This window comes from Hyaena hyaena, unplaced genomic scaffold (genome assembly GCF_003009895.1).
Source record: "Hyaena hyaena isolate Hyena2069 unplaced genomic scaffold, ASM300989v1 scaffold_1694, whole genome shotgun sequence".
In the NCBI taxonomy this organism is placed as follows: domain Eukaryota; kingdom Metazoa; phylum Chordata; class Mammalia; order Carnivora; family Hyaenidae; genus Hyaena; species Hyaena hyaena.
The window spans coordinates 15489-39413 of record NW_024082330.1 but is presented as its reverse complement, the minus strand read 5'-3'; the positions used below and the strand labels follow the sequence as shown (position 1 = coordinate 39413).

The 23925-nt window shown below is 36.2% G+C and overlaps 1 protein-coding gene across 6 annotated transcripts in view; it reads right to left on the bottom strand.

The window, feature by feature from the left end:
• The window catches only part of NEDD1 (NEDD1 gamma-tubulin ring complex targeting factor), a 46551-nt gene extending 22893 nt beyond the window's left edge, over positions 1-23658 (bottom strand). For 2 of the 6 annotated variants that reach the window (XM_039224646.1, XM_039224648.1), the window contains exons 1-5: positions 23581-23658; positions 20454-20598; positions 16973-17067; positions 12795-12911; positions 9432-9572 (exon numbers count right to left, since the gene is read on the bottom strand). In XM_039224646.1, coding sequence (XP_039080577.1) covers positions 9432-9572; positions 12795-12911; positions 16973-17067; positions 20454-20589 — 489 coding nt within the window. In that variant the 5' untranslated portion in view covers positions 20590-20598; positions 23581-23658. The other 4 variants (XM_039224647.1, XM_039224651.1, XM_039224649.1 and 1 more) reach the window with 4 other exon arrangements.
• Between the last annotated feature and the right edge of the window lie 267 nt (positions 23659-23925).

Sequence of the window (23925 nt, the reverse complement as noted above, 5' to 3'; positions counted from 1 at the left end):
TAATCTACTTTATTTTCTATTGGGCTATTAAGATTTTTTAAATTCTATTTTGCATTTGATCTTACTATAATAAAGGCATTAATCCTCTCATAGGTATAAATATTTCTCCATTTTCCTTTCAATTTTGTTAATATTTTTAAATCTTGCTTTTTACCAGATTTTAAGTTTTTATGTACTTAAATTTATCAAATTTGTTCCCCTGACTTATAACTTTGTTGTTATACTTAGAAAAGTCTTACATTCACAGAGATAAGAATGTACATTCATATTTTATTTTAGCTTTATAATCTCTAATATCCATATATACATATATATTAGACACCATATACACATTATACACTACATATTCTATATATGAAGGTGTACCTATACACACATATGTAAACACACATAAATATATACAAATTCCCTTCAATTCTATCTCCCCACTCTGAGTTTCTGAATCTCTCTGAAGAGAGATTCCCCCAATTGTGTATGTGTGTGTGTGTGTGTGTGCGCGTGAGAGAGAGAGAGAGACACAGAGACAGAGATTATGCACACGAAAAGACTTAACAAGCAGGCCTGGGCTGCCTATACTAAGCAAGTCCTACTTTTCAGGGTTGGCCCTTGGCTGTTGTCTGGGAACGGGAACTAGGATTTGGGGAAGTTCCCACTACTCTAAATGGTAAGACTGGCTCACTATACCTAAACTGTGTATAAGATATAGTTTGTGGCTGAACCTTGGCTGAACACCTGCTTCCTTCTGAAGTCTGAAAGTGTGATATATGGCACACAGAAGGTGCCTACATAACCAGCCTCACTAAAAACCCTGTGCTATGGTCTCTAATGAGCTTCCTAGTAGACAGTGTTTCATATACGTTGTAACACTTTTGATGCCAGAGAAATTAAAGACATTCTCTCTGCCGCAAAAGGACACGTCGATGCTCATATCTGGTTTCCTTGGGACTTCACCCAGTATACCTTTCCCCTTCGCTGATTAGCTTTGTACATCACTGTAATAAATCCTAGCCATGTGTACGATTCTATGTTGAGTCCTGTGATCCTCCTAGTAAATCATCACATCTGTTCTTGGGGGATCCCCAGCACAGTGAATGTAAGTGTCTGAGAGTATGTGTGCGTGCGTGCGTGCGTGTGTGTGTGTGTGTGTGTTACAGACAGACAGCAACCTAGATAGCAAAACTAAAATCCCATGAACGTTTACAATAAAACTAGACTATCAGGTATCCCCATGAGCCCCAAAATACATGCTGGTAAATCAATTAGCAGCCATAAGTTCTTCATAGTATTAGTGTCTGTGCAAAAGGAAGCAGAAGGAAGTAACAGATCTGAGAACAGGAAAAGCCTCAAATTGCCCCAAGTTCAAAAAAAAAGCATGGTGACAAACTTGACAACATCAGTTGAAACCAGGAAAATCCAGTGCATGAGTAGGACTACACAGAGGTGTGCAGAAAAGTCTGAAGAGCTAGAGCAGTTTAACTGCAATGAACTCCCCAAACTGACAAGATAAGACACCTACCTCCCAGGTCAGGGCACCACATCAAGGAGACACTATTAGGAGTGGAAGCAAACCTGACTAGGATGCAGTCAACAGGACTGAAGGAGAGCAAAAGTTCACACACAAGTGAGTGAGTGAAACAAAGCCAGGCAACCTCAGAAAACAAGTCGCCGTTAAAAAGAAGAAAAAAAAATTGCAAACAAGAGGGAGCTCCATAAAGCTAGAAAAGATACCCTGAACCCCATAAGTTTGGGGAAACTAACTTTACAGATAAAGCCCATACAAAGTTATTATGAGAACAAAGAGAATGAGAAGAGAGGCAATCTCAAGAAATGACCAAAGGGAAAATAAAATTATACAAGAGATAAAACAACAACAACAACAATATAAATCAGAATTAGAAAACTTAGAAATGAGATGTTAAAACTTGGGAAAGAATTGAAAATTTTTAAAGTCTCTTCAAAAATGAAGGCTAATTTAAAAGGAATATAAGAATAATTAAACACAATAGATAACACCTTATAAGACAGACAAAAAGGAGTTTTTAAAAATTAAAAACAAAGAAAAAGTTAAAATGATTTGAAAGTAATAAACCACTGAAGAAGATCTAACAAAGAAAAAACAAATGTAATGAAAACGACAAATTACTAAAAGCTATAATTCAAGAAAACTTTCCTGAAAGATCTGAAACATTAAATGAGCACACCACGTCCCTATGAATAGCAATACAGAACGATCAACACCAAGATATAGTCTAATAAAATTAGTGGACTTTATTTTTTTTAATGCTTATTTATTTTTGAAAGAGAGAGCATGTGGGGAAAGGGCGGGGGTGGGGGTGGGGGAGAGGGGGACAGAGGACAGGAAGCCGGCTCAGTGCTGACAGCAGACAGCAGCCCAACATAGGACTCGAACCCACAAATCATGAGATCATGACCTGAGCTGGAGTCAGAGGCTTAACCAACTGAGCCACCTAGGCGCCTGTAAAATTACTGGACTTTAAAAAAAAGAAAAATGATTTGGACATCTAGGGAAAAAGAACAAGTGACTTTTAAGGGAAAAAAAAAAAACTTAAATTTTCATCAGGCATTTGAGACCAAAATTGATGGGAGTAACAAACTCAAATTCCTCAAGGAAAAGAAATGTGAGCCTGCTACTAAGTTACACTGAAAGAGAATTTGTTATCTCAGAGAAAAAGTCAAAAACAGAAAACACATACTTATGGAAATAATAAATATATACTGCTCGTAGTGATTATAAAATTTTGGAAAATATCTAAAATATGGGAATGTTTAGATAAACTGTGGCATTTGAACATGGAGTATTATGGAGCCATTGAAAATTATGGTTATGAAGACTTGTAAAATAAATATATTTGGGATAGAACACTACTGAAAAAAAAGACAGAAAACAAGATTGGATCAACAGAATGATTCTAACTATGGAAGGAAGATAGAGCTATACACAGTAACACTGCAAGAAAACCTTCTTCCCATCAAGAAAAATTTGGAAGAGAAATATAGAAGGAAAAAATAGACTTTAAAAGTATCTATATTAAAGATACGGGTCAGAAGTTTATTTTATGCCAACATGACAATTATAAAACTGCTCAAAGAATATACTATATGGGCTAGACAAAAATATACAAATACTAATACTTTGAGGACATATTGTCATGCAAACTTTGCATATCAATGCTCCTACAGAACATCAAGGAGACCGCTATTCTAGATAGAAAGCTCTGTGGTCAGGCAAACTCTGAGTGGTTAAATTCAGGTATAAATATAAACAAACAAGTTAACCAAATTAAAATTAAACTCATTCTTGACAAAAATAATTATTGCTTTTGAGTATAATTAATAATTATTTTCATTTACCAGACTATATTCAAACAGGCTTGCAAAAAAACTTAAAAAATCTATATCTAAAATATTAAAAATCACACTGAATAAAATTTAACATATACTGAAATACATTATATTTAAAATCTCATGAAAAGCCAGTTGCATTTAAAGATCACTTTTGGGATGAGCACTTGGGTGCTTAATGTAAGCGATGAATCATGGGAATCTACTCCAGAAACCAAATTGTGTACACTGTATGTTGTTAGCTAACTTGACAATAAATTATGTTTAGGGGAAAAAATCATCTTTGAATCTAAAGAATCAATAAAATAGATCCATTTTGTAACTACTTTGAAAAGTACTGCCGTTTGGGAAAGGCAACACAGGTTAACCTACTGTAGAGCCTGAGCCTCTGAACCTGCCGAAGGGCAACATACGACTGCACCTGAGCAGTCGTGAGCCTGGCAGTGCTGCAGAGGCAGGAAGGCTCCTCTTCCCCTGTCCACACACCGCGGCCCACAGAAAACTAAGAGCTTCGATTTGGCTCAGACACTTCAAAGTTAAGATATAAATATAGGCAATCTCATTTCCGATATGAAATTCAGTGTAATGCAGATTCAGTGACACTCAATGGTTGTCACTTTTGCTAAGAAATCAATTTGATAATCTTTAGAGATTTCAAATTCTTGATGTTCACAGAAACAAAAATTTTAAAGTTTAATCACCAGATGTGCTCTATCAACTATTTTTCTCAATAACCTAGACTCTGCCTATACATAGTACTGGCCAACACAGAAATTGGACTGGGTAACAGTATATGAGTTGAATTATATCAATTTTCTGACAGACTTAAAATTTTTATGAACATTGTTTAAATTTAAGAGATGAATATTTAATATATTTGCAATCTTAAATGAATTCTGAGAACTCTAATAAAAAACTTTTAAATGAATGCTCAAGTAGCAAGCTATTCTTCTAGTCACTAATAGATAAAGCATGCCATAACAAAATCAGTTGTAGGGGGAAAAAATCACTCCAAAGATTCCAATTATGATGCCTGTATAAGGGAAACATAAGTATGCAGACTCATGAAAACTCTAACTTTCTTCACCAAGAAAACCAGAACTGCAGTTACATACACAGGGACTGATGGGTATTGCCTAGCTCACACACTCAGTTTAAAGGCACTGAGGAAAATGAAGTAATATAGTATACAAAAATACAAAAACATTTGTTCCGGGGAAGGGGGAAAAAATAAATTACTCCAGTTCAATTTCTTCACTTTCTTTAAAGCTCTCCTTTTTCTAAGTCAGTCCAAAACATAAAACATGATTACTGAGGGCAAGTTACAACTGGCAAATTAGCAGGTGTTTTGAGGGAATCCATTAAACCTAAAGATATTCACACCCATTTGGGAAACTAACTCACAAAAGTTATTTTAATGATTTAATATGATTATTCATTAAAAGCTCACACTGAAGTTCACTGATCTTTACCCAAACATTAGGAACTATGCTAAACACATTGAGCATCTCATTTAGCCCTTAAAATAAACAAACAAATAAAAACACAACTCTACTGAAAGTATATTCTCATTTTCACCGCATAGATAAAGAAAAGGAGGCTTGAGAATTCAGTAACTTCCCAGGGTTCACACAGCTAGCTCTCCAAATAAATGTGGGACCTGAGATACAGAACTATACCAAAAAATCTAATAAAGGTGCCAACCTGTAGCTAGCAAGAGGCAGTAGGTACATGAAAATCTCAGGTGACCTTGCACAACAGATAAGCCTAAATAAAGCATTACTGTTTTCCTCAACAAGATAATTTAAATTCAGTTTTGCTATGCAACTAATCAGTGAAAATCCTTTGAAAATCAACAATGCAGCGACCTATCTATCACCTAGAATTTTAAAGTATCTGTAAAGTGAAAAGAGAATACTGTAAAGCTTCCAGAAGCTTTGGATTCTCAAATCTTTATATATTCAGCTGTTCCTGAGCTAGAGATTCCAAAGAAAACAGGCTACCACTCTTGAAGAGTAGATCTTCAAAATACTAAAAGTCTAAAAATCTCATTTGTAAAATGAGAGTACATATATTTCACAAGTGAATAGCAAAGATTAAATTAGAAAATGGAATATAATCACAATAATCACAGTGCCTGAAACACAATAAACTGTAGTAAGGATTCTATGAAGGTGATAACCTCTGCTTGGATGCTCTCTAAACCCTCTGACCACTGACACTCACCGCAGAGCTACAGAACAGGCTTTGCCACACATAATGCTGTATGTATTATTTTTTATACAATTTATATAATTACCTATCTGTATGGAAAGCGAAATCCTGTATCTCACACCATACACAAAAATTAATTTGAAATGGGCGATAATAGATACAAATTGGAAAAGTAACACAATAAAGGTTTCTCTAAAAGAAAACAAAGGACACTACTTTAAGACCTTGGGGCAAGCAAGATGTTTTCAAGAAGACACAAAAAGCAGCATCCATAAAAAGAAAGTGATATACTAGAGTACATTTCATTAAATTTAAGAATTCTACTCATTTAAAAAAAAATTTTAAGTTCATTTATTTATTTAGAGAGAGCGAGCAGGAGAGCGAGTGTGGACAAGTAGGGGAAGGGCAGAGAAAGAAGGAGAGAGAGAATCCCAAGCAGACTACACACTGTCAGCACGAAGCCCAATGTGGGGCTAACGCCCACGAACTATGAGATCATGACCTGAGTCGAAATCAAAGGTTGGATGCTTAACCAACTGAGCCACCTAGGCGCCCCTCCATTTTTTACAAAGGCATTAGTGTTAAAAGGCCAGCTGTAGGCTAAGAGAAGATATATGCAACATGCTTATCTATAAAATTGCTCCATCCAGAATATATAATAAACTATAAATCTATCAGAAAAAAACAGAAGTAACAAAATACAAAAAGAAGGAACAGACTTGAACAGTGACTTCACAAAAAAAGGCTTATGAAATTACACTCAACTTACTCAACACAAAGAAATGCAAATTAAAACCACAATGAGATACCATCACACAACCATCAAAATTGCTAACATTAATAAGAAACAATACTTGGTATTAGCAAAAATGTGGAGCAACTGAATCTCACAAACAGTGCTGGTAGAAGTGTAAAATGGCACAAGCACTTTAGAAAATCCTTTGGCATTTTTTAATAAAGTAAAACATGATGCCTACACTAAGACTTAACAAGCCCATTTATGAGTATTTACTCAAGAGAAATGAAAACATATGTCCAAGGGGAAAAAAAAAAAAGGACACATACAATAATATTCACAGCAGCTTTACTGTAATAGCTAAAAACTGAAAAAAACTGACATGTCCATCAACAAACTGCAGCACATCCACATAATGGAAAACCACACAGCAGTAAAACAGTATAAAGTACTATTCCATTCAACACAGCAAACATTTTTAAGACTAAAAGAAACCATACAAATCCAATTCTTTTAAGAAATATGACATAGTACCTGGAAAGGGTCAAGAGGGGGTCCTCTGATGTGCCAGAAATGTTCTATCCTTGATCCTGGTAGGTGTACACAGGTGTATGTATATATAAACATTCATCAAGCTGAATCCTTAAGATGTATGCACTTACTATATAAGTTATATCTCAATTTTAGAAACTTAAATAATTCACACATAATAAAGCCAAGAGCAATAACTAAACCTAATGTTTTCAGGACTATTCCTTCATCTCTGGTTCTAATAAAAAAAAAAAAACTGGTCTATTAAGATACAATACAAACTGAAATATAAGAATATACATGGTAGGTATCTGACCTTTTATGTTACTAAAAAGTCAACCCAGAATTTATATATCTAAATGTGTCGTGCTTCTAATACATTAAAAATCGGGGGTGCCTGGGTGGCTCAGTTGGTTAAGCATCTGACTTTGGCTCAGGTCATGATCTCACGGTTTGTGGGTTCGAGCCCCCCATGTTGGGCTGGCTGTACTGACAGCTAGCTCAGAGCCTGGAGCCTGCTTCAGATTCTGTGTCTCCCTCTCTCTCAGAAATAAATAAGAAACATTAAACAAATTTTTTAAAAATCAAAAAAAAGGAGAGAAAGAAAGAAAATTAATTTCCTTAAGAAGCAAGACATTTACTAAGATGTTTTTCACACTAGTTCCAATGTCTACGGGCTTAGGTTTTTGTCTCCATCATCAAAATATAAATAACCAAAATGAGAATCACAAAAACAAAATATTACTTCCGGCTTTTATGATAATATTAATACATTCTATGTGGCAAATCACTTATCCGCATCCATAAAAAACAGAAAGTGAAATTACCTCTTAAGGCTTTCTTTCAGTTCAAGGTTTCTAGGATTCTGACATGCAACTAATCAAAAACCCTGATTAGCAACTTAAATGCCTTCCAAAATAAAAGCCGAATCTTTGGTCTGGCATTCAAAGTTCCACATCAACACTATTCTATACTTACCTTTCTGATATCTTCTCACATTGGCCCTATTAAGAACTACATGCCTTCCTTAGTCCTTTTGTTCATGTGACTTTCTCCTTATATTCCTAAAATATTCTTCTCCTAAAGTTCTATATTAGCTTATTAAAATCTTTGTTATCTGTAAATCCATTCACTTATTTATTGACGACTTTTCCCATATGAAGTACAAAGTTGGATGATGGTTGAGGACAAAGAAGCAAGACATGGTTCCAACTATAACATGAGAGTGTACAGAGCTAATCTTAACATAAATTAGAATCAAGTAATTAGCAGTCAATTTATAGTGTAGTAAAAACAAAATAAAAATCACTTAAGCATTAGACCCAGCTGAAATCCTCTCTCCTTCAATTTCCTCTCTTTTATTCCCAGATAATTTTCTCTCACTGTTCTGAATCACCATAAGATTGTTTTTTTATCACCTATAATATCATTTATATATTTATCTCTTTTATTCCCCAATACATAAGAAACTTGAGAAAAAACTTTTTTCTGTATTTTTAATATCCATTAACTTTTCTTTAAATGCTAAATATATATTTAAATATATATATTATTTAAAAATATATTTTTTAAACATATATATATTCATTATTTAAATAATGAGTTCAAAATATGCATTTTAAAAGTTAAGAGCTCCTATATTTTATCTAATAATAGTTAGGGCCAAAGTGATTACAATAAAAAGTAAGTATTAAAAGAGATTGCACCTCACAAAAATTTCTGTGGAGAATTTCATGGAAGGTTAGCCAAGAGTTAGATTTTTTGAGTAACTATATTCTTTTATGAATTTTACAGACTAATTTTTATAAAGAAAAATATTTTAATTGACTAATTTTCCTTCATAAAGTTTCCCTAAATACTCTTGTACTAACTTGAAATACCTAAATAAGTTTTGGCACTTTAACTATCAAATACTTAACACAAAAATCAAAGCTCAATTTACCTTGTATCTAAACACACTCAATTATCCATGTCCACCAAATAGTATTTATGAACACAAGTATTGGTCTTACAGTTAATACAGTTTGAAATATGCAAACTTCTATAACTGTGATGTTGTAGAAAGATAAATATCCATGTTTCAGATTTAACTACCAACAACTATTTGTATTTTGATATATGTAGTTGTATTCTAGGAGCGTGTGACTATTCAATGGCATAACTGAAAAACACATAAGCAACATAATCTAGTATGAATTACCTTGTTATTTGAACATTTTTAAACATCATTAAAAAACAGCTAAAGTTTTTCAAGCAAGTTAAATGTAAATTTAAAATAATTTTAAAAACTTAAAATTCAGGGGATGTGGGTGGCTCAGACAGTTAAGCATCAAACTTTGGCTAAGGTCACGATCTCACAGTTTGTGAGTTCGAGCCCTTGCATTGGGTTCACATTTGTCAGCGCAGAGCCAGCTTTGGATCCTCTGTCCCCCTCTCTCTCTGCCCCTGCCCTGCTCATGCTCTCTCGCTCTCTCTCTCTCAAAAATAAATAAAACATAGAAAAAAAATAATTGAAAATTCATTGTCTTATGTAATATAATTCAAAATCTATCTTTTCAACTCTGTTTTGAGTAAACCCATACTGTACCTGGTTACTACCATGGCCAAAAGGAGTACTAGATAAATTAGTGGTTACACTGTGCAAAATAATTTCACCACTGAGAGATCCAGAAGCAATGTAGCAATCATTCCAATTATATGTAACACAAGTTACTTCATCTTTATGATCCTGAAAAAAAGAAATAAAAGTTAAGTACACGGCCACATAACCTTCACACTGCACATCTTCATGTTCTTGTAAATTTCATTTTTTTTAATAAAATAGTATGCATTTGTGAATCTAACATTTGCTTCATCATTTTCCTCAAATAACCTAAAAAAACCTCAAATAAGTAGGAAACTATCTGATCAACATCAAGTCTTCTCAAGGAACAGAGACTTAGCTTTTGTAACTGTAATAATGATCACGTACTATGAAATAGGAGACAAAAGGGAAGGTAATTTTCTAGATAGCATTATGTCTCCCTTCCACTGACAAGTAACATTTACAGCAAGTTGACTATTATGAGAGCCTCTAGCCTTGAGAGAATCACTGTTCAATCAAGAAGACAAGAAGACAGGACATTTAAATGAACATGAAAATGGCAGAAGGAATGCTAAATGAGTAGTAGAGGCAAAGCGTCCTAGGAAAGAGAAAAAGGCATCACGGTGACCTGAGTTGACAGAGAAAGCTTTGTGGAAGACATAAAGCTTGAGTTCCACCTTAAAGAAAAAACAAACCCTAAGCAGGGAAAGGTGAAGAAACCAGACACGCAAAATGCAAAACCGCAAAAACAGAAGGAGAGCAAGGTATGGTTGACAGACAATAGCAGCTGTTTCCATGTGCTGAATACCTACTAATGTTGGGAACTTTATGCATTATTATTAATCCTTAGAAGAATCCTAAGAGGCAAGGTCACTTTTCTTATTTTATGGATGAGTTACCTACATGAGGCAAGAAAGGTTAGGAAATCTGTGCAAGCTCACATAACTACTAAGTGGCAGACCCAGGATTCAATTCCAGGTCAAACCCCAAAGCCTATTTTCTTTTTGGTATACTAGGCCATCTCTAAAATCCAAAGGGGACTCCACTTTGAGGAAATAAAACTGGTTTTTAACAAACTGAGTTCACAAACACTATATTTTCCAAAATCAAATTAAAGATATCTAGTAGGCACACAGAAAAGTCATAAGTATAATTTTTAAGAGTTTGCCATTTATATTAATAACATAAACAAACTTTTGTATCTAATAATTAGATTAATGTAATATCAAGAATAGTAGTTATAATATTCCACTTATAAACCAATTTTTTCAAATGGTCCCCCAAGCATGTCTAGAGATGCTTCACATTTTATTCCTTTCCTAAATCAAAGAAAAAATTGCTATCCAAAGGAAAAAAATGCTTGATAAGAAAAAAAGAGAGTGGATATTTAGTGCCTTGTTCCCACTTGGAAAATTAAGAACACAGGGCCCAATATAATTTCTATGACTTTATAAAGAGGCAGGGGTCGTCCCTATTTTAACTGTGGAATAGAAGTCATTCTGTAAATCTTTAGTAAGCACCTACCAAGTGCTAAAAATTGTGTTACCAGGGAGAGCACCACAGAGAAGAGAGCCCAAGGTAAAAGATTAGATTTCCTACTATCACAATCAGTCAAACACTTGTTAGCTGAATGAATAAAAAAATGAAGTATTCTAAGAGTTGCAAATAATGAGAAGAGATAAAACCATCTGGAGTAATTGAGAAAACTGAGGAAGGAAAAACAAGTAGATTTTTATGTAGCGGGAGTTAGAGGTGTAAGTGATGCTCCTAAAATGAGTGAGAATATGTGACAAAACTAGCCACAGACTTCTCTAATCTCTTCTCAATTCTGTAAAATATTCTTTGCTCATAGTAGGTATACCCCCTCTAAATAGTTTTAATTCAATTCTTTCATAATTTACATTAAACGATGGATAATATCGGAGTTTGCATCTCATCTTTGTCATTACTAGCTGTTTGACATTAAGTTCTTTAACTTCTCTGAGCCTGAGCTCCTCCCCAGGTACCCAGGAACAGCACTACCTGTTCTGCAGAATTCTTGAGACATAAGAATAAACATATATTAAGCAAAGTGGCTAGCATATCAAAGAACTCAATAAAAGTTAACTATTCTCATTTTGGCAACTTTTGAATTATCCTTAATTCTCTTCAAAGTTTAGCTAATATCTAAAATAATGAACTTCCAAAGGTAATATTTTCAGTAGCAATTACAGGATTATATTTCAATTATTCTAAGAGAAAATCATGTTTCTATATATAACTTCCCTAGTAAGAATTAACTCAATGACATTTGACATTAACAAATGATAATGATGTCCAGTATTTGCTTCAAAATAATCTGAGGTTGATATTATATAATAACCTAATTAGAGAGAAGATAATGGCACAGATAAAATAATATTGGCTACAAGTCATCAAAGTCTCATGTTGAATGTGTGTGTGTGTGCATGTGTGTGTATACATATTAATGTTCATATTAGTTTTTAAAAAACACATAAAAATGAAAAATAACTTTAAAGATGAGTTTCCAAGGGGTGCCTGAGTGGCTCAGTCAGTTAAGCATTCTAACTTCAGTTCAAGTTATGATCTCATGGTCCATGAGTTCGAGCCCTACATCGGGCTCTATGCTGACAGCTCAGACACAGCCTAGAGCCTGCTTCATTCTGTGTCTTCCTCTCTCTGCCCCTACTCTGCTCATGCTCTGTCTCTCTCTCAAAAGTAAATAAACATTAAAAAAAATTTTTAAACAAAAAAAAGATGAGTTTCCAAATATTAGAAATACACAACAGTGAAAAGCAGAATTCCAAAAAAATCATAACACAGAAGCTTTCATGTGATATTTTTATTTTGTGAAACTGCAAAAAGCTAACCATTTAAAGAAACATTAATTATAAATAGTAAATTATCTTAGAAAATATTCCATTACCAAGATGAAAACCCATAAAACAAAAGTAATACAAACAGCAGCAATCATATACAGAAGAGAACTAAGAAGCCAAATCCCAGCTTTGATTACCAGACCAATTACTGCCATCCCAAAACCACTCTCATTTTTTTCAGACTTAAAAAAAAGATCTCTGATGACAACAACTCGTACTTAAGAAAAAATGAAGGAAGTGGTTCACTCAAAAAAGAGTAGACTAAGTGAAAACTAAAGGAAAAGTTTTAAACACCAATAATATGCACTGATGACATATGGAGATAAAAGTAGACAAAATAGCATCTTTATGTTCCCTAACAAATCTCACTTCAATTCTGAAGCATCTTATTTTTATCATAAAAGTTCAAAATTAGAAGTTTGGTAACTACTTTACACATCATAAGATTCTCATTACTATAAGGATTTTTAAAAAACAAGTTGCTTACCTTAAGAGATCGATGAACTCTTTTTGATTTTAAATCCCAAATATTAACAGTGTTATTTAGGCCTCCGCTTACCAAATACATAGATGTGGAATTTAAACTGACACATGTCTGCTTTTGCTATTAAAGAAAAAAAAAACAGTTACCTTAATTTAGCAGAGCCCAGAGCTGACTTTCAATTCCCATCCAATACTTAGTAAACACTTTATAAACATTTTTAAATTAAATATGATAAACACGTGTTGAATACAATGTAATAAATAAGCTAAGATTTCTCCTAAAGATTCACCTCTCATCATCTACATGCATCCAACAGCTTGCAAGGAGTTCAAAAGGGCTTCAAGAAAATCAACTGGACTCGTGTTCTCTTCCACAGAACAGAGGGGACAAAGGAAGTTTAGAAAACATCAGCAGGTCCTGGCCTCCCATCAGGGCTTACTTGCCTTTACTATTTCCCCTCAGTAAAATCTACTCTTGCACTTCCACAGAGTATATTGAATTAGGATCAACTCACAACTCAAAAAAAAAACTAAACTTAGAAGAAACTTTAAAGAACATCTAGACTTCTCATTTTACAGATGGGGAAAGTTTATAAAGAGGTCAAGATATGTGCCCAAAGTTTCACAACAAACTCTCCACTAAGGAGCCCAAGTCTCAAACATCAGGTCATTAGAACCTGACTCTACACTCTTCCTCACATATGTAAAGACACCATCCACTAAGTTTCTCAAGACAAAAGTCCGCAACCACCCTTGGTTCCTTTACTCCTTCCCTGTCATCTACAGGAAGTAGACATAAACCCCAAAGGGACTCACTCTTTATCTACCGCTGCCGCCAGCACACTAATCTGAACCCCAGAGAACAGCAGCATCCTCCTAACCGGTGCCCCACTTCCAACCCTAGGCCCCTACATTCTATGCTCCACAGGTAGGATGACCTTTAAAAACTGCAAATCAGATCATGACTCTCCCATTTAAAAATTTTGGATGGCTTCCAATCAGCCCTGGAATAAATTCCAAACTAATTAACCTGGCTTTCAAAGCCCTATTCCTCTGATCCTTTCCTACCTCATCTCACCATTTCCCTCCTCACCCACTAATTCTCCAGCCACACACGCCTTCTTCTATTACTTAAACATAACAGTCCTGTATTGGCTTCAACGCTTCTACACAACTATTCTTAGGTAGAAAGCTAAGTTTCCCAAACCTTGGCTGAATGACTTCTTCTGGTCAATAGATAGGAACTTTAATGCCACCTCTTCAGGACCTCCCTTGGTCTCTTAATGTTACTTGCTATCTCAATTTCTTAACACAATTTCTTAACACAACTTACCACTGTCTGGGTATTGTTGGGTAGTTCATGGTCCGTCTCCCCCCAGAATGTCAGTTCCATTAGCACAAAGCCCATTTCCATGCCCAATAAATACTGATGGCAAAAACAGCTAAAAATACAGAGGTTATCAAGTTTCTCTCACTATGAATATCTATGGGCATCATCTATCTGGTAGTGCCATCAGTAACTATGCTATCAATAAAACAATGTTGCATGTTATTTTTCCTATTTAACCTTCAGATATACTACGCAGTAACATTAATTGTTCTCACCTCTGGTTGCATCCCTTGGGGAAAGAAATTAAAGAAATGAATTCCAAGGGAGATTATTTTTTTATTAAAAATTAAAAGTCAAGCTATGTAGGTTTAGGCAAGTCATCTCACCTTTCTAAGCCTATGTTTCTTCATCTGAGAAGTGAGAAATGAGGACAAGATCTATCATTCTTACCTTGAGAATCCATGCATCTGAAAAACACCCCATGCTCAATAGAGCATTTCTTTGTTTTAAATTTTAATTCCAGTATAATTAACAGTGTTCTATTCGTTCCAGGTGTACAGTATAGTAATTGAACAATGCTACCCATTACTTAGCACTCATCACAATCAAGTGTACTTTTAATCCCCTTTGAGAGCACTGGATTCTTAAAAGGGTGCAGACACCCACCTTTCCGCTCCCCCAGGGGTTCTTCTAGCTCTGAAATTTCTGACCAAGAGTCAAAATTACTAACACATATAAATATATCAGAAGCACCTTACATCAGTGTTTCTGTATAGTTGCTATCAATTCCTTTACAGACACCATTCTAGGAACTGACTTTGGTCTAAACAGACTAGTAAGATTTAGAATCTGGTTATCACTGCAAAACAGAACAGTTGCTAAGAGCTTTCCAAATAACCGTTAAAGAAAATAGATAAGAATGGTGTCCACCAAAGATCAATATATTAGGATTTTAATCATCAAAAACAATTCAAACTCTTAAGGACTCAGAACAAAACCTATGTTTTTAACTGGCTTACCCTGATGATAGAAGATCTTTTTTTATGTTGATATATTATTAATGTAGCTAATGAACTTAAATAATTAATGAAAATTGTATACTTATTATAGGAATCCTGTACCCTAAGACACAAGCAACGGAAGAAGTTTTTGAAATCTAAAATAAAAGCTGGTCAAATGTCTAGGTTATATAGTAGCCTATCATATTCATTATAATACTATTAATACCAATTTGCCTACTCTAATGAGATAAAATAAAGTCAAAGAAAATAAATATAAATTTAAAGTTCTGCTCTAAAATTTATGTTAAAGTAAGTAGAACAGAATCTTATTTTCCCAAGTAGTAATGGTCTAATATCTCAAATGGCACGTAAGTAACAGGACTTGGGTCCTACAAAGCAGGTTATCAGCACACTAATATGTTTTAAGAAATTACTAATAAGAATTAAGGAACTAATGTTTGCAAAATATTCTTATAAACAAATTAAATTAAAGCAAATTCAAATTATAAGAAATAACCTCACCTTCCATCCACCTGTATTCTGATGTCATTTCTTAACTGTAGGAAAGAGAACTAACTATAGCAACTGATATGGATTATTCACAAAAATCCTTACAACTGTGTTAGATTTGTGAATATCATCTGTTATTTTCATACTTTAACAATAACAACAACTACAACAACACAGTTGCCAAACTGTTCTAAGGCATAATGCATAGAAGAAGCACAATATATACTGTGGTGGAAGAGGAATCTGAAATTGTTTTGGTGTTGACATTTGATTCAACAAATGCTTGTTTACACCTTTGATAGTATCTAAAGATCCAAATATGACTAAGATGTTCTGCCTGCTCTTGAAGAGACCAGTTTGCCTTTTATTGACCAGGGATGTTCTCTGCCTCAATTTTACTTGATTGAGTTTGAATAGGCAATGTGTCTCAAATTTCATATCTACCCTTAGCAGACATTCTATGCCCCAGCCTCCGATATCTGTGGGCTCAATTTGATGCTTAGGTCAATCCCAGAAAAAGAATAGATAGAAACCTAAAGTCTTTTTTAAATTAGATGAGCTCATATTCCATTGTTCTCCTGTGTTCTTTGTAAGTGGGCTACCTTACTTATTCCAGTGTGAAAAATTATGACAATTCATAATGGTTTGTGGCTTGCTATGAAAATTTTGAAACTTAAATTAGGCACCTTTTTATTTAAACCTATTAAAAAAAAAGTTTTCAAGGAATATGTGTGACTAACAATGAAGATGCCATCATTATCCTGGATCAGAGGGATTAATCTATAAAACAAGAAACAACATGCAGTGAGAACTTCACTTAAATGCACTGGGACCAACGCTCAGTTTGACAAAGCCATTCTGTTCTAGGAGAGCTTGGGGAGACTCAGGGAGGCACCTCAGTCCCAGAAGGACAGAACCTATAGCGGAAACTACTTCACATAGGCGACTTTAGCTGACGGTCCTGAGCTCAACGTCAGTTAAGACAGGTATACATCATTGGATTCTTATGGTCAAATCCACCTGGTGACCCAGCCAGGAGCTGGGCTTCAAAAAGGCAGCAATACCAAGGAATCTCCCATAGTGAGATGGAAAAAGCGAGTGACTGCTTGAAAAAAAATCTAAGTCTTGACTGCTCCCCTTGGATCCACTATTATTTTACCTAAAGATGTTTCAGTACCTATCTCCTCTTCAAGTATTACTGTATAATTTTGAGCTTAGGTTAAGAATAATACTTTTAAACATCTTTACATTTAGTTGCAAGCACTGTAAGAAGCAGTTACCACCCAAGTAGAATTAACATTTTTAATAAAAGGTTTTTTTACAAAAAAAAAAATCACTTACCCCTTCACCAAGCTCTAAAAGTGGAACAGGTTTACATTTGCAACTTGAAACAACAATTTTGTCACCAGTGGAAGAGGCTGTCACTAGAAAGTTATCTAAATGAAGAGTTATGGAGTATCAAACAATCCACGAGCATCTCTAGCACTAGACTATTATTGCAAAAATTATTACAATAAGAGCAAGTGCACTAATCTAAGACAAGCAAGTGAATATAGCTTATACACCAGCTTTCAAAAATGGCTCAGGTTACTAATTACTAAGACTAATTCTCTTTATCACTACCGCAGGGAAGAGCTGTCCTTTCTGGCTTTGCTATTACTTGAAAGCTATTTTACCCAAGTGAAATACTATTCCATTTTAAAGAATAGGCCAGAAGGTCTAATTTTATCCTTCAAGAATGAGATCATGATAAAAGCAACATCAGCAAATATCAATCAGCCTTTTCATCTATACACATCGTTCAAGATAGTTATTTATTATTAACACAGTGCTTGGTACCAATTTAATCTAGGAAGCAAACATCCACATTAGTCTTCTTTTCGTCCATTAAAAATATAAACCCTGATATATTCTTAGAACTGGAATTTTTATGATAGAATGTTTCAATCTTAAATATATTAATAAATATAACAGTAATTAGAGCAAATATAAATAAATGTGGTTAAGTAGCAACTATGTATGCCATAGAAGAGTTAAATTTTAAAATAATTAAATAATTTAAAATTAAATTTTAAATCAATTTAACTTAATTTAAAATTATATTTCCCCATTTTACAGAAATTATAAGCAGAACAATCAATAAACACAAAACTATGTAAATTAAGCATTTTTAAACTACAATGATTAAATGCAATATATTCAAGAACAAGAATCTAATCTGGAGAGTCATAACAAGTTAAAATATCAGAAGTTTAAATATCTGCTTTTAACAAGCAAAGTCTTAACTGCATTATTTTAGGATGGTTTGCATACCATTCATATATTTCACAAATAGACCACGGATTGTGATTTTTATTATGATGCACAATTTTTTAAAAAATCATTCTTACGTAGATATTACAGCACTGAGAAAAAAATCATTTCCCTTTCCTTGGCTTCATCCTCTATTTACTGTTACTTTTTCTCCTTAGAATACAGAAAAGAAAGGACTGAACAAATAATATGAAAGGGTAATCTACTCGCAAGATCATGACCTGAGCCAAAGTCAGACACTTAACCAACTGAGTCACCCAGGCGCCCTCTGCAACTAAAGTTTCTGACGGAAGAAACCGTATCTGTTTGCTCAGTGCCTGAAAAATACTAGGAGCTTAATTAATTTTCAGTGGTTGAATGAATGAGGAGCCAAGGCTGCACTGGGATTTTCATGATCCCTGGGTACTTTTGCTTTTATTGGTTCCTTCCTCCATAGAATGTATTTCAAATTATGTTTTATAACTATGTTGGTAAACATATGAACATAATCTAAGGTGGAAAATATTTTTTGTTGTTCCGATTTGAAATAAATTAAACACTTTATGGACTTCAAAAAAAAAAGAAAAAGAAAAAAAGAAAAGAATAGTTAATCTGCTTACTCCTTTTATTTCTTTTGTAGCTTTTGAAGTCAGGAGAAAGTGAGGAACATTACCTAAGAGGGCTGAAAAACTAACTTCCCTGGCACCTCATCCTTAATCCTGGTCCTGGAATCCATGCTAAGTGGACCCCAAGTAGCTGAGCCTGAGAAGTATCTGTTCTTCAGTAACTTACCTCCAGGGACAAGATCAAAGCCTCATTAGAAATAAAACTATATACAAAAGTTTCCTGTACGTATCTACCTGTTATAAGAAAACTATACAGACCAGGTTCCAAAGTCATACCACATTAGCTCACAATCATATCCGTTTTATTGGGAACATTAACTGGTTTATCAGCAGATGCCAACACCTAATAAAACTCCTTGGAATAAAAATAAATTCAAAATACTAAATCTTACCAAAAACTGCTACTTTTCTCTTATACAGTAAATAACAGGGAAATTAAGCTCCACACATAATAAAAACCTACTAATAGAAGCAGCCTCACACATTTGTCACTCTCTTTAAAACATTCCTCCCCCATGGGGTGCCTGGGTTGCTCAGTCAGTTAAGTATCTGACTTTGACTTAGGTCATGATATTGTGGTTTAGGAGTTCAAGCCCCATGTTGGGGTTTGTGCTGACAGCTCAGAGCCTGGAGCTGCTTCAGATTCTGTGTCTCCCCCTCTCTTTGCCCTGCTCATGCTCTCTGTCTCTCAATAATAAATGTTAAAAAAAATTTAATAAAAAAATTTTAAAAAATAAAATATTCCTCCTCCCCATTACACATCTGGAGAATCCTTCAAAAATATACTACCTTTGCCATGAGTTTCATTAACAGAGCACCAAAGTAATTTATTTTCCTACTTAAATACAAAATCAAGAAATGATAGAGGTAAATTTAATTCAGTAAAAAAAATTCATCATTTTTGTTATATATTTGCAAGAATAATTAGGTTGGACATGAAAACTTGCTTTGTTCATAAATCAGTCATACTTTAAAATTTTAATATTTTTACTTTCATCAGGAAATAGAATATTAATAATACTCTGATACTGATAAGATCAGACATATGTTAAAATATAGTTCATTGTTTAAGAAATAGTCTATATGTATAAGTCGCACAAAAGAATAATAATTTCTAGCATACCAAGTTTACAGAACATGTTCATAGCACTTCATTTACAGCCCTCAGGTTCTACTGAGGGCTACTGGCATCTGGTGGGTAAAGGCCAGGAAGGCTTCTAAATACCCCATAATGCATACAACAGCCCCCAAAACAAAGAATTATCTTGCCCAAAATGTCAAAAGTGCAAGGTTGAGAAATTTTGACTTCTAAGCTTCATTCCCTCATTTATTTAATCCACACTTAGAAGCTTACTAAGACAGGGAGGGAGTAAATCAGAAATGCAGAAAAGCTTAGGAAAATCCAATCTAGACAGATTCTCTGAGAAAGCAGGCTATTTTCAACATAGACAGAAGAGAAATATAAGAGCATTATCAGTAAGATGGGGATGTTGGAAAGTTTTAATTTTTATTTTAAATTTAATTTTGCTTCTGTCTTTGAGTTCTGTCTTTAATTTGCAGACTAGATCCAGAAGTATCCAAATGTAGATGCAAAAACTCACTCCAAACCTTTCAGAAGTTTTCCCACCATTACCTACCTTATTCCATTTGGGTTCAATGACAGATTATTGATAAGAAAACTAATTCTATGGTCTGGATCTAGTAGTGCATACATATACACACACACACACACACACACACACACACAATCATATGATGCAATATTAAACTCCTATTTCACTGTATCTATCTAGCTTTCATAGCTATGCAAAATATATTTTTTTATTGATCACATGCAAAAGTTTCATTGAGACTGGTTATTTAGTCTAACAAAAAGTATTTTTGTTATTTTTTTTAAAGGATACTATTGCTGCTCCAACACACTGAGCTGATTCCGTGTGGTGATGTGTGTGGGTTGAATTTATCCACCAATGTCATAGATGGAGCATCCCATATTTTAACATCATCTCCAGATGAAGCGAATCTGAGGTTTTCCTGCATGACTGCACTCTACAAATAGTTTTAAAACAATATATTTAAAAAACAATGAAGGTCAGGTAAAAAAAAAAAAAAAAGTTAAAAAGAAGAAGATCTACTCTAAACCCAGTGGCTCTACCTGTCCACTTTTGTTCCAGACTGGGTGCTCACCAAGTAGCTGGAACGATCCTTCTAAAATGACATTCTCTCTGTTGAGCCTTGCAATGGTTCTCCATAGCAATTATAAGGAAATTCAACCTCCTTGATATGCCTTATATGACCTGACCCTGGTGTAACACTCCTACCACTTTTCCCTAGGGCTACCAAACTCCCTGGCCTTTTTTCTTGCCTGGGTCTTTCCATTTGCTGCCCCCTCTCCCTGGAATTCTCTTTCCCCAGATTTCCCATGGTCATCTCCTTCACCTCACTGTAGTCTGAGCTCAAATGTCTCCTCAGAAAGGCCTTCCCTGGCCACCATGGCTGAAGCAGCCCCATACCAGTTGCCCATTATGCAGTTTCATTTTTTCCCATGGCATTTTCTGCTATTTGCAACTCGTATTTGTTCTCACAATAATGTCTGCCTCTCCCGACTTGAACAAAGACGCTGAAAAGGGATTTTGTCTTGTTTACGATCAGTCCTGAAATGTTCCTGGCACACAATACGGACTCAATAAATAACTGCTGGATATAACTTCCTAAATTGAGGTGCCTGGGTGGCTCAATAAGTTAAGTGCCCTACTCTTGATTTTGCCTCAGGTCATAATCTCATAGTCTTGACACCGGATCCCAAGGTGGGATCTGTGCTAGGCATGGAATCTACTTAAGATTCTCTCTCTCCAGGGGTGCCTGGTGGCTCAGTTGGTTAAGCATCTGACTTCAGCTCAGGTGATGATCAGTTTGTGACTTCGAGCCCTATGTCGAGTTCTGTGCTGACAGCTCAGAGCCTGGAGCCTGCCTCAGATTCTGTCTCCCTCTCTCTCTCTCTCTCTCTCTGCACCTCCTCTGCTCTGTCTCTCTCAGAAATAAATACTTTTTTTTAAAAAATTTTAATTCTCTTTAAAGACTAAACTTATTAAAGATTCTCTCTCCCTTTTTGTCCTTCCTTTGTGTGTGCCCATGTGCACTCTTTCTCCATCTCTCTCTCAAAAAGAAAATCCCTAAATCTATTTAAAATGTGTAATAAACTGTAGCATCCCTGCATGTCAAAATCCAGACTTCAGTTTTTCCAAATAACTCCAAAATTAGCAAATACAGCCAAAAAAGATGTCTAAGTCCCTAAATCAATACTTGGTCTACAATGCCCCCACTCATATTATTTATTCACAGTATGTAATTCATACATAACTCGGACACAGTGATTTCACAAACCAAGGCAGTCTAAAAGACAGAAGGTAAGGGAGCTGCTTTAGGAAGATACTTTAAAAGCAAGTAGTAATGCATAACAAGTCAGGAAAAATATCCTCAAAAATACATGAAGAACAGGGAAAGGGGGGGGGGGGCTAGAAATATACCCTCTACACCTTCGCGTGGACAGTGTAAGAGATCAGCACTGTATTAGTGATGTCACAGACAGGCTCCCAACAAAGCATCACGTCTATGTCCAGTATATCCTATTCCAGAGGCCAAGTGAAAGGTATAATAAATTACAGGGCCCTTTGGTTCTCAAGAGACCAAAAAAAATTTTTTTAATGTGTTCATAGGGGCGCCTGGGTGGCTCGGTAGGTTGGGCGTCAGACTTCAGCTCAGGTCATGATCTCACGGTTCATGGGTTTGAGCCCCTCATCAGGGTCTGTGCTGATGGCCAGCTCAGAGCCTGGAGCCTACTTCAGGTTCTGTGTCTCCCTCTCTCTCTGACCCTCCCCTGCTCACGCTGTCTGTCTCTCTCTCTCTCTCTCCCTATCTCAGAAATAGATAAAATATTAACAAAATTTTAATGTGTTTATAAAAAGACTAAACCTTTTGTTAACTAGAAAAGTCACTTCTGTGGTTCATTATGCTTCATTCATCAGATAAATACAGCGCTACTAAAATCCCTTAGCCATCTGTTGGAATGTAGACACACAGTGTTTGGATTTAGCGCCTTGACATGTGGTAACATATGTTGGTTCCCTACTCAAGGTACAATTAAGTGCTGGAAAGGCAATCTCTTAAACCCAGGAAACACAACTGGAAAATGCCTTTACTATAATCTTACACTATTCCTATTGAGCCCAAGTGATGTAGTGTGGAAAGATTACATAAGCCAGGGTTCTGAAGAAGTGGGTTCAAAGGATCTGTCCCAAAGTTAGGTGACAGTGACTTTGGCAGAGTCACTTTTAATGTCTGTTTCCTTCTCTTCAAGTGCAACGGGGAAGGGGACCATCTGCCCACCCACCTAGGTCTTCTGGGAACTGAGCACTTAACTCTAAGGGAGAGGCATTACATCAGACTCCCAAAGAGTGACCCATCAAAGCGAGCTGTCAAGACACAAGGCGGTAAAGGGCAGCCAACCCCGGATTTAGGGACAGCGGCTACATGAAGAAGAAAAAAAAATCCACTACAACACTTAGCTTAGACAAGTAAAAGTTCTTCAACTTTCATTCACCCCAAGTGCATCCTGCTTGCAGGAGAACTTGCTCAACTGGGGTTACCTTATAAAATGCATTGGGGTCGTACTGGAGAGATTGACAAAAGCGGGGAGATGGCCTGCTGAAGCGGCAAACTTTCCGGGGGCAGCATACCCTTGAGAGCGGCCACCAACCTACCCCAGCTGCCCGGGCCACACCTCAGGCCAGGCCAGGGACGGTCGCGGACTGAAGTGCACAACCCCGGCCCGTGACTCCCAGACACTTCCGCGCCAAACCCGCTGCCGCGCCCCTGCCCGACAACTGTCCGGAGCACCGGCCCGGCCCGGGAGTGCGCAGCCCTGGGACCTCCGCCCCGCCCCCGGCGTGGCAGGAGGGCGGGCAGGGTTCGGGAGTGTGCAGGGACGCGGCGGGGAGACCCCCGCTGACCCCGGGCCCTACGGAACCTCACCTCTCAGCCGCGGTACACCGGGGGCCACTGCGCGGCCCGCTCCGGCGCTGGGCTTCCGGCTCCCGCCCAGAATGTTAAACTTCGGCGGCCGGAAGTCCCGCCTTCAAACGGCGTCATGCGGAGAGGCGCTGCCAGAAGGGGCGGCTAGGGTTGGCGGGGCAGGGCTTGGGGCGGTGCCGGTCCCTCTCTCAGGGTAGCTACCCCAGCTCCAGGGCGGGACCTGCAGGCGGGGGCGGCTCCTTTCTCGCCCCAGCGACGAAGGCACTCTGCACCTTTGCAGTTCATTTGTTCGCGGACGGCCGCTGTGTGCCAGGCACTAGGCTAGACTCGGTGCGCGGTTATAGG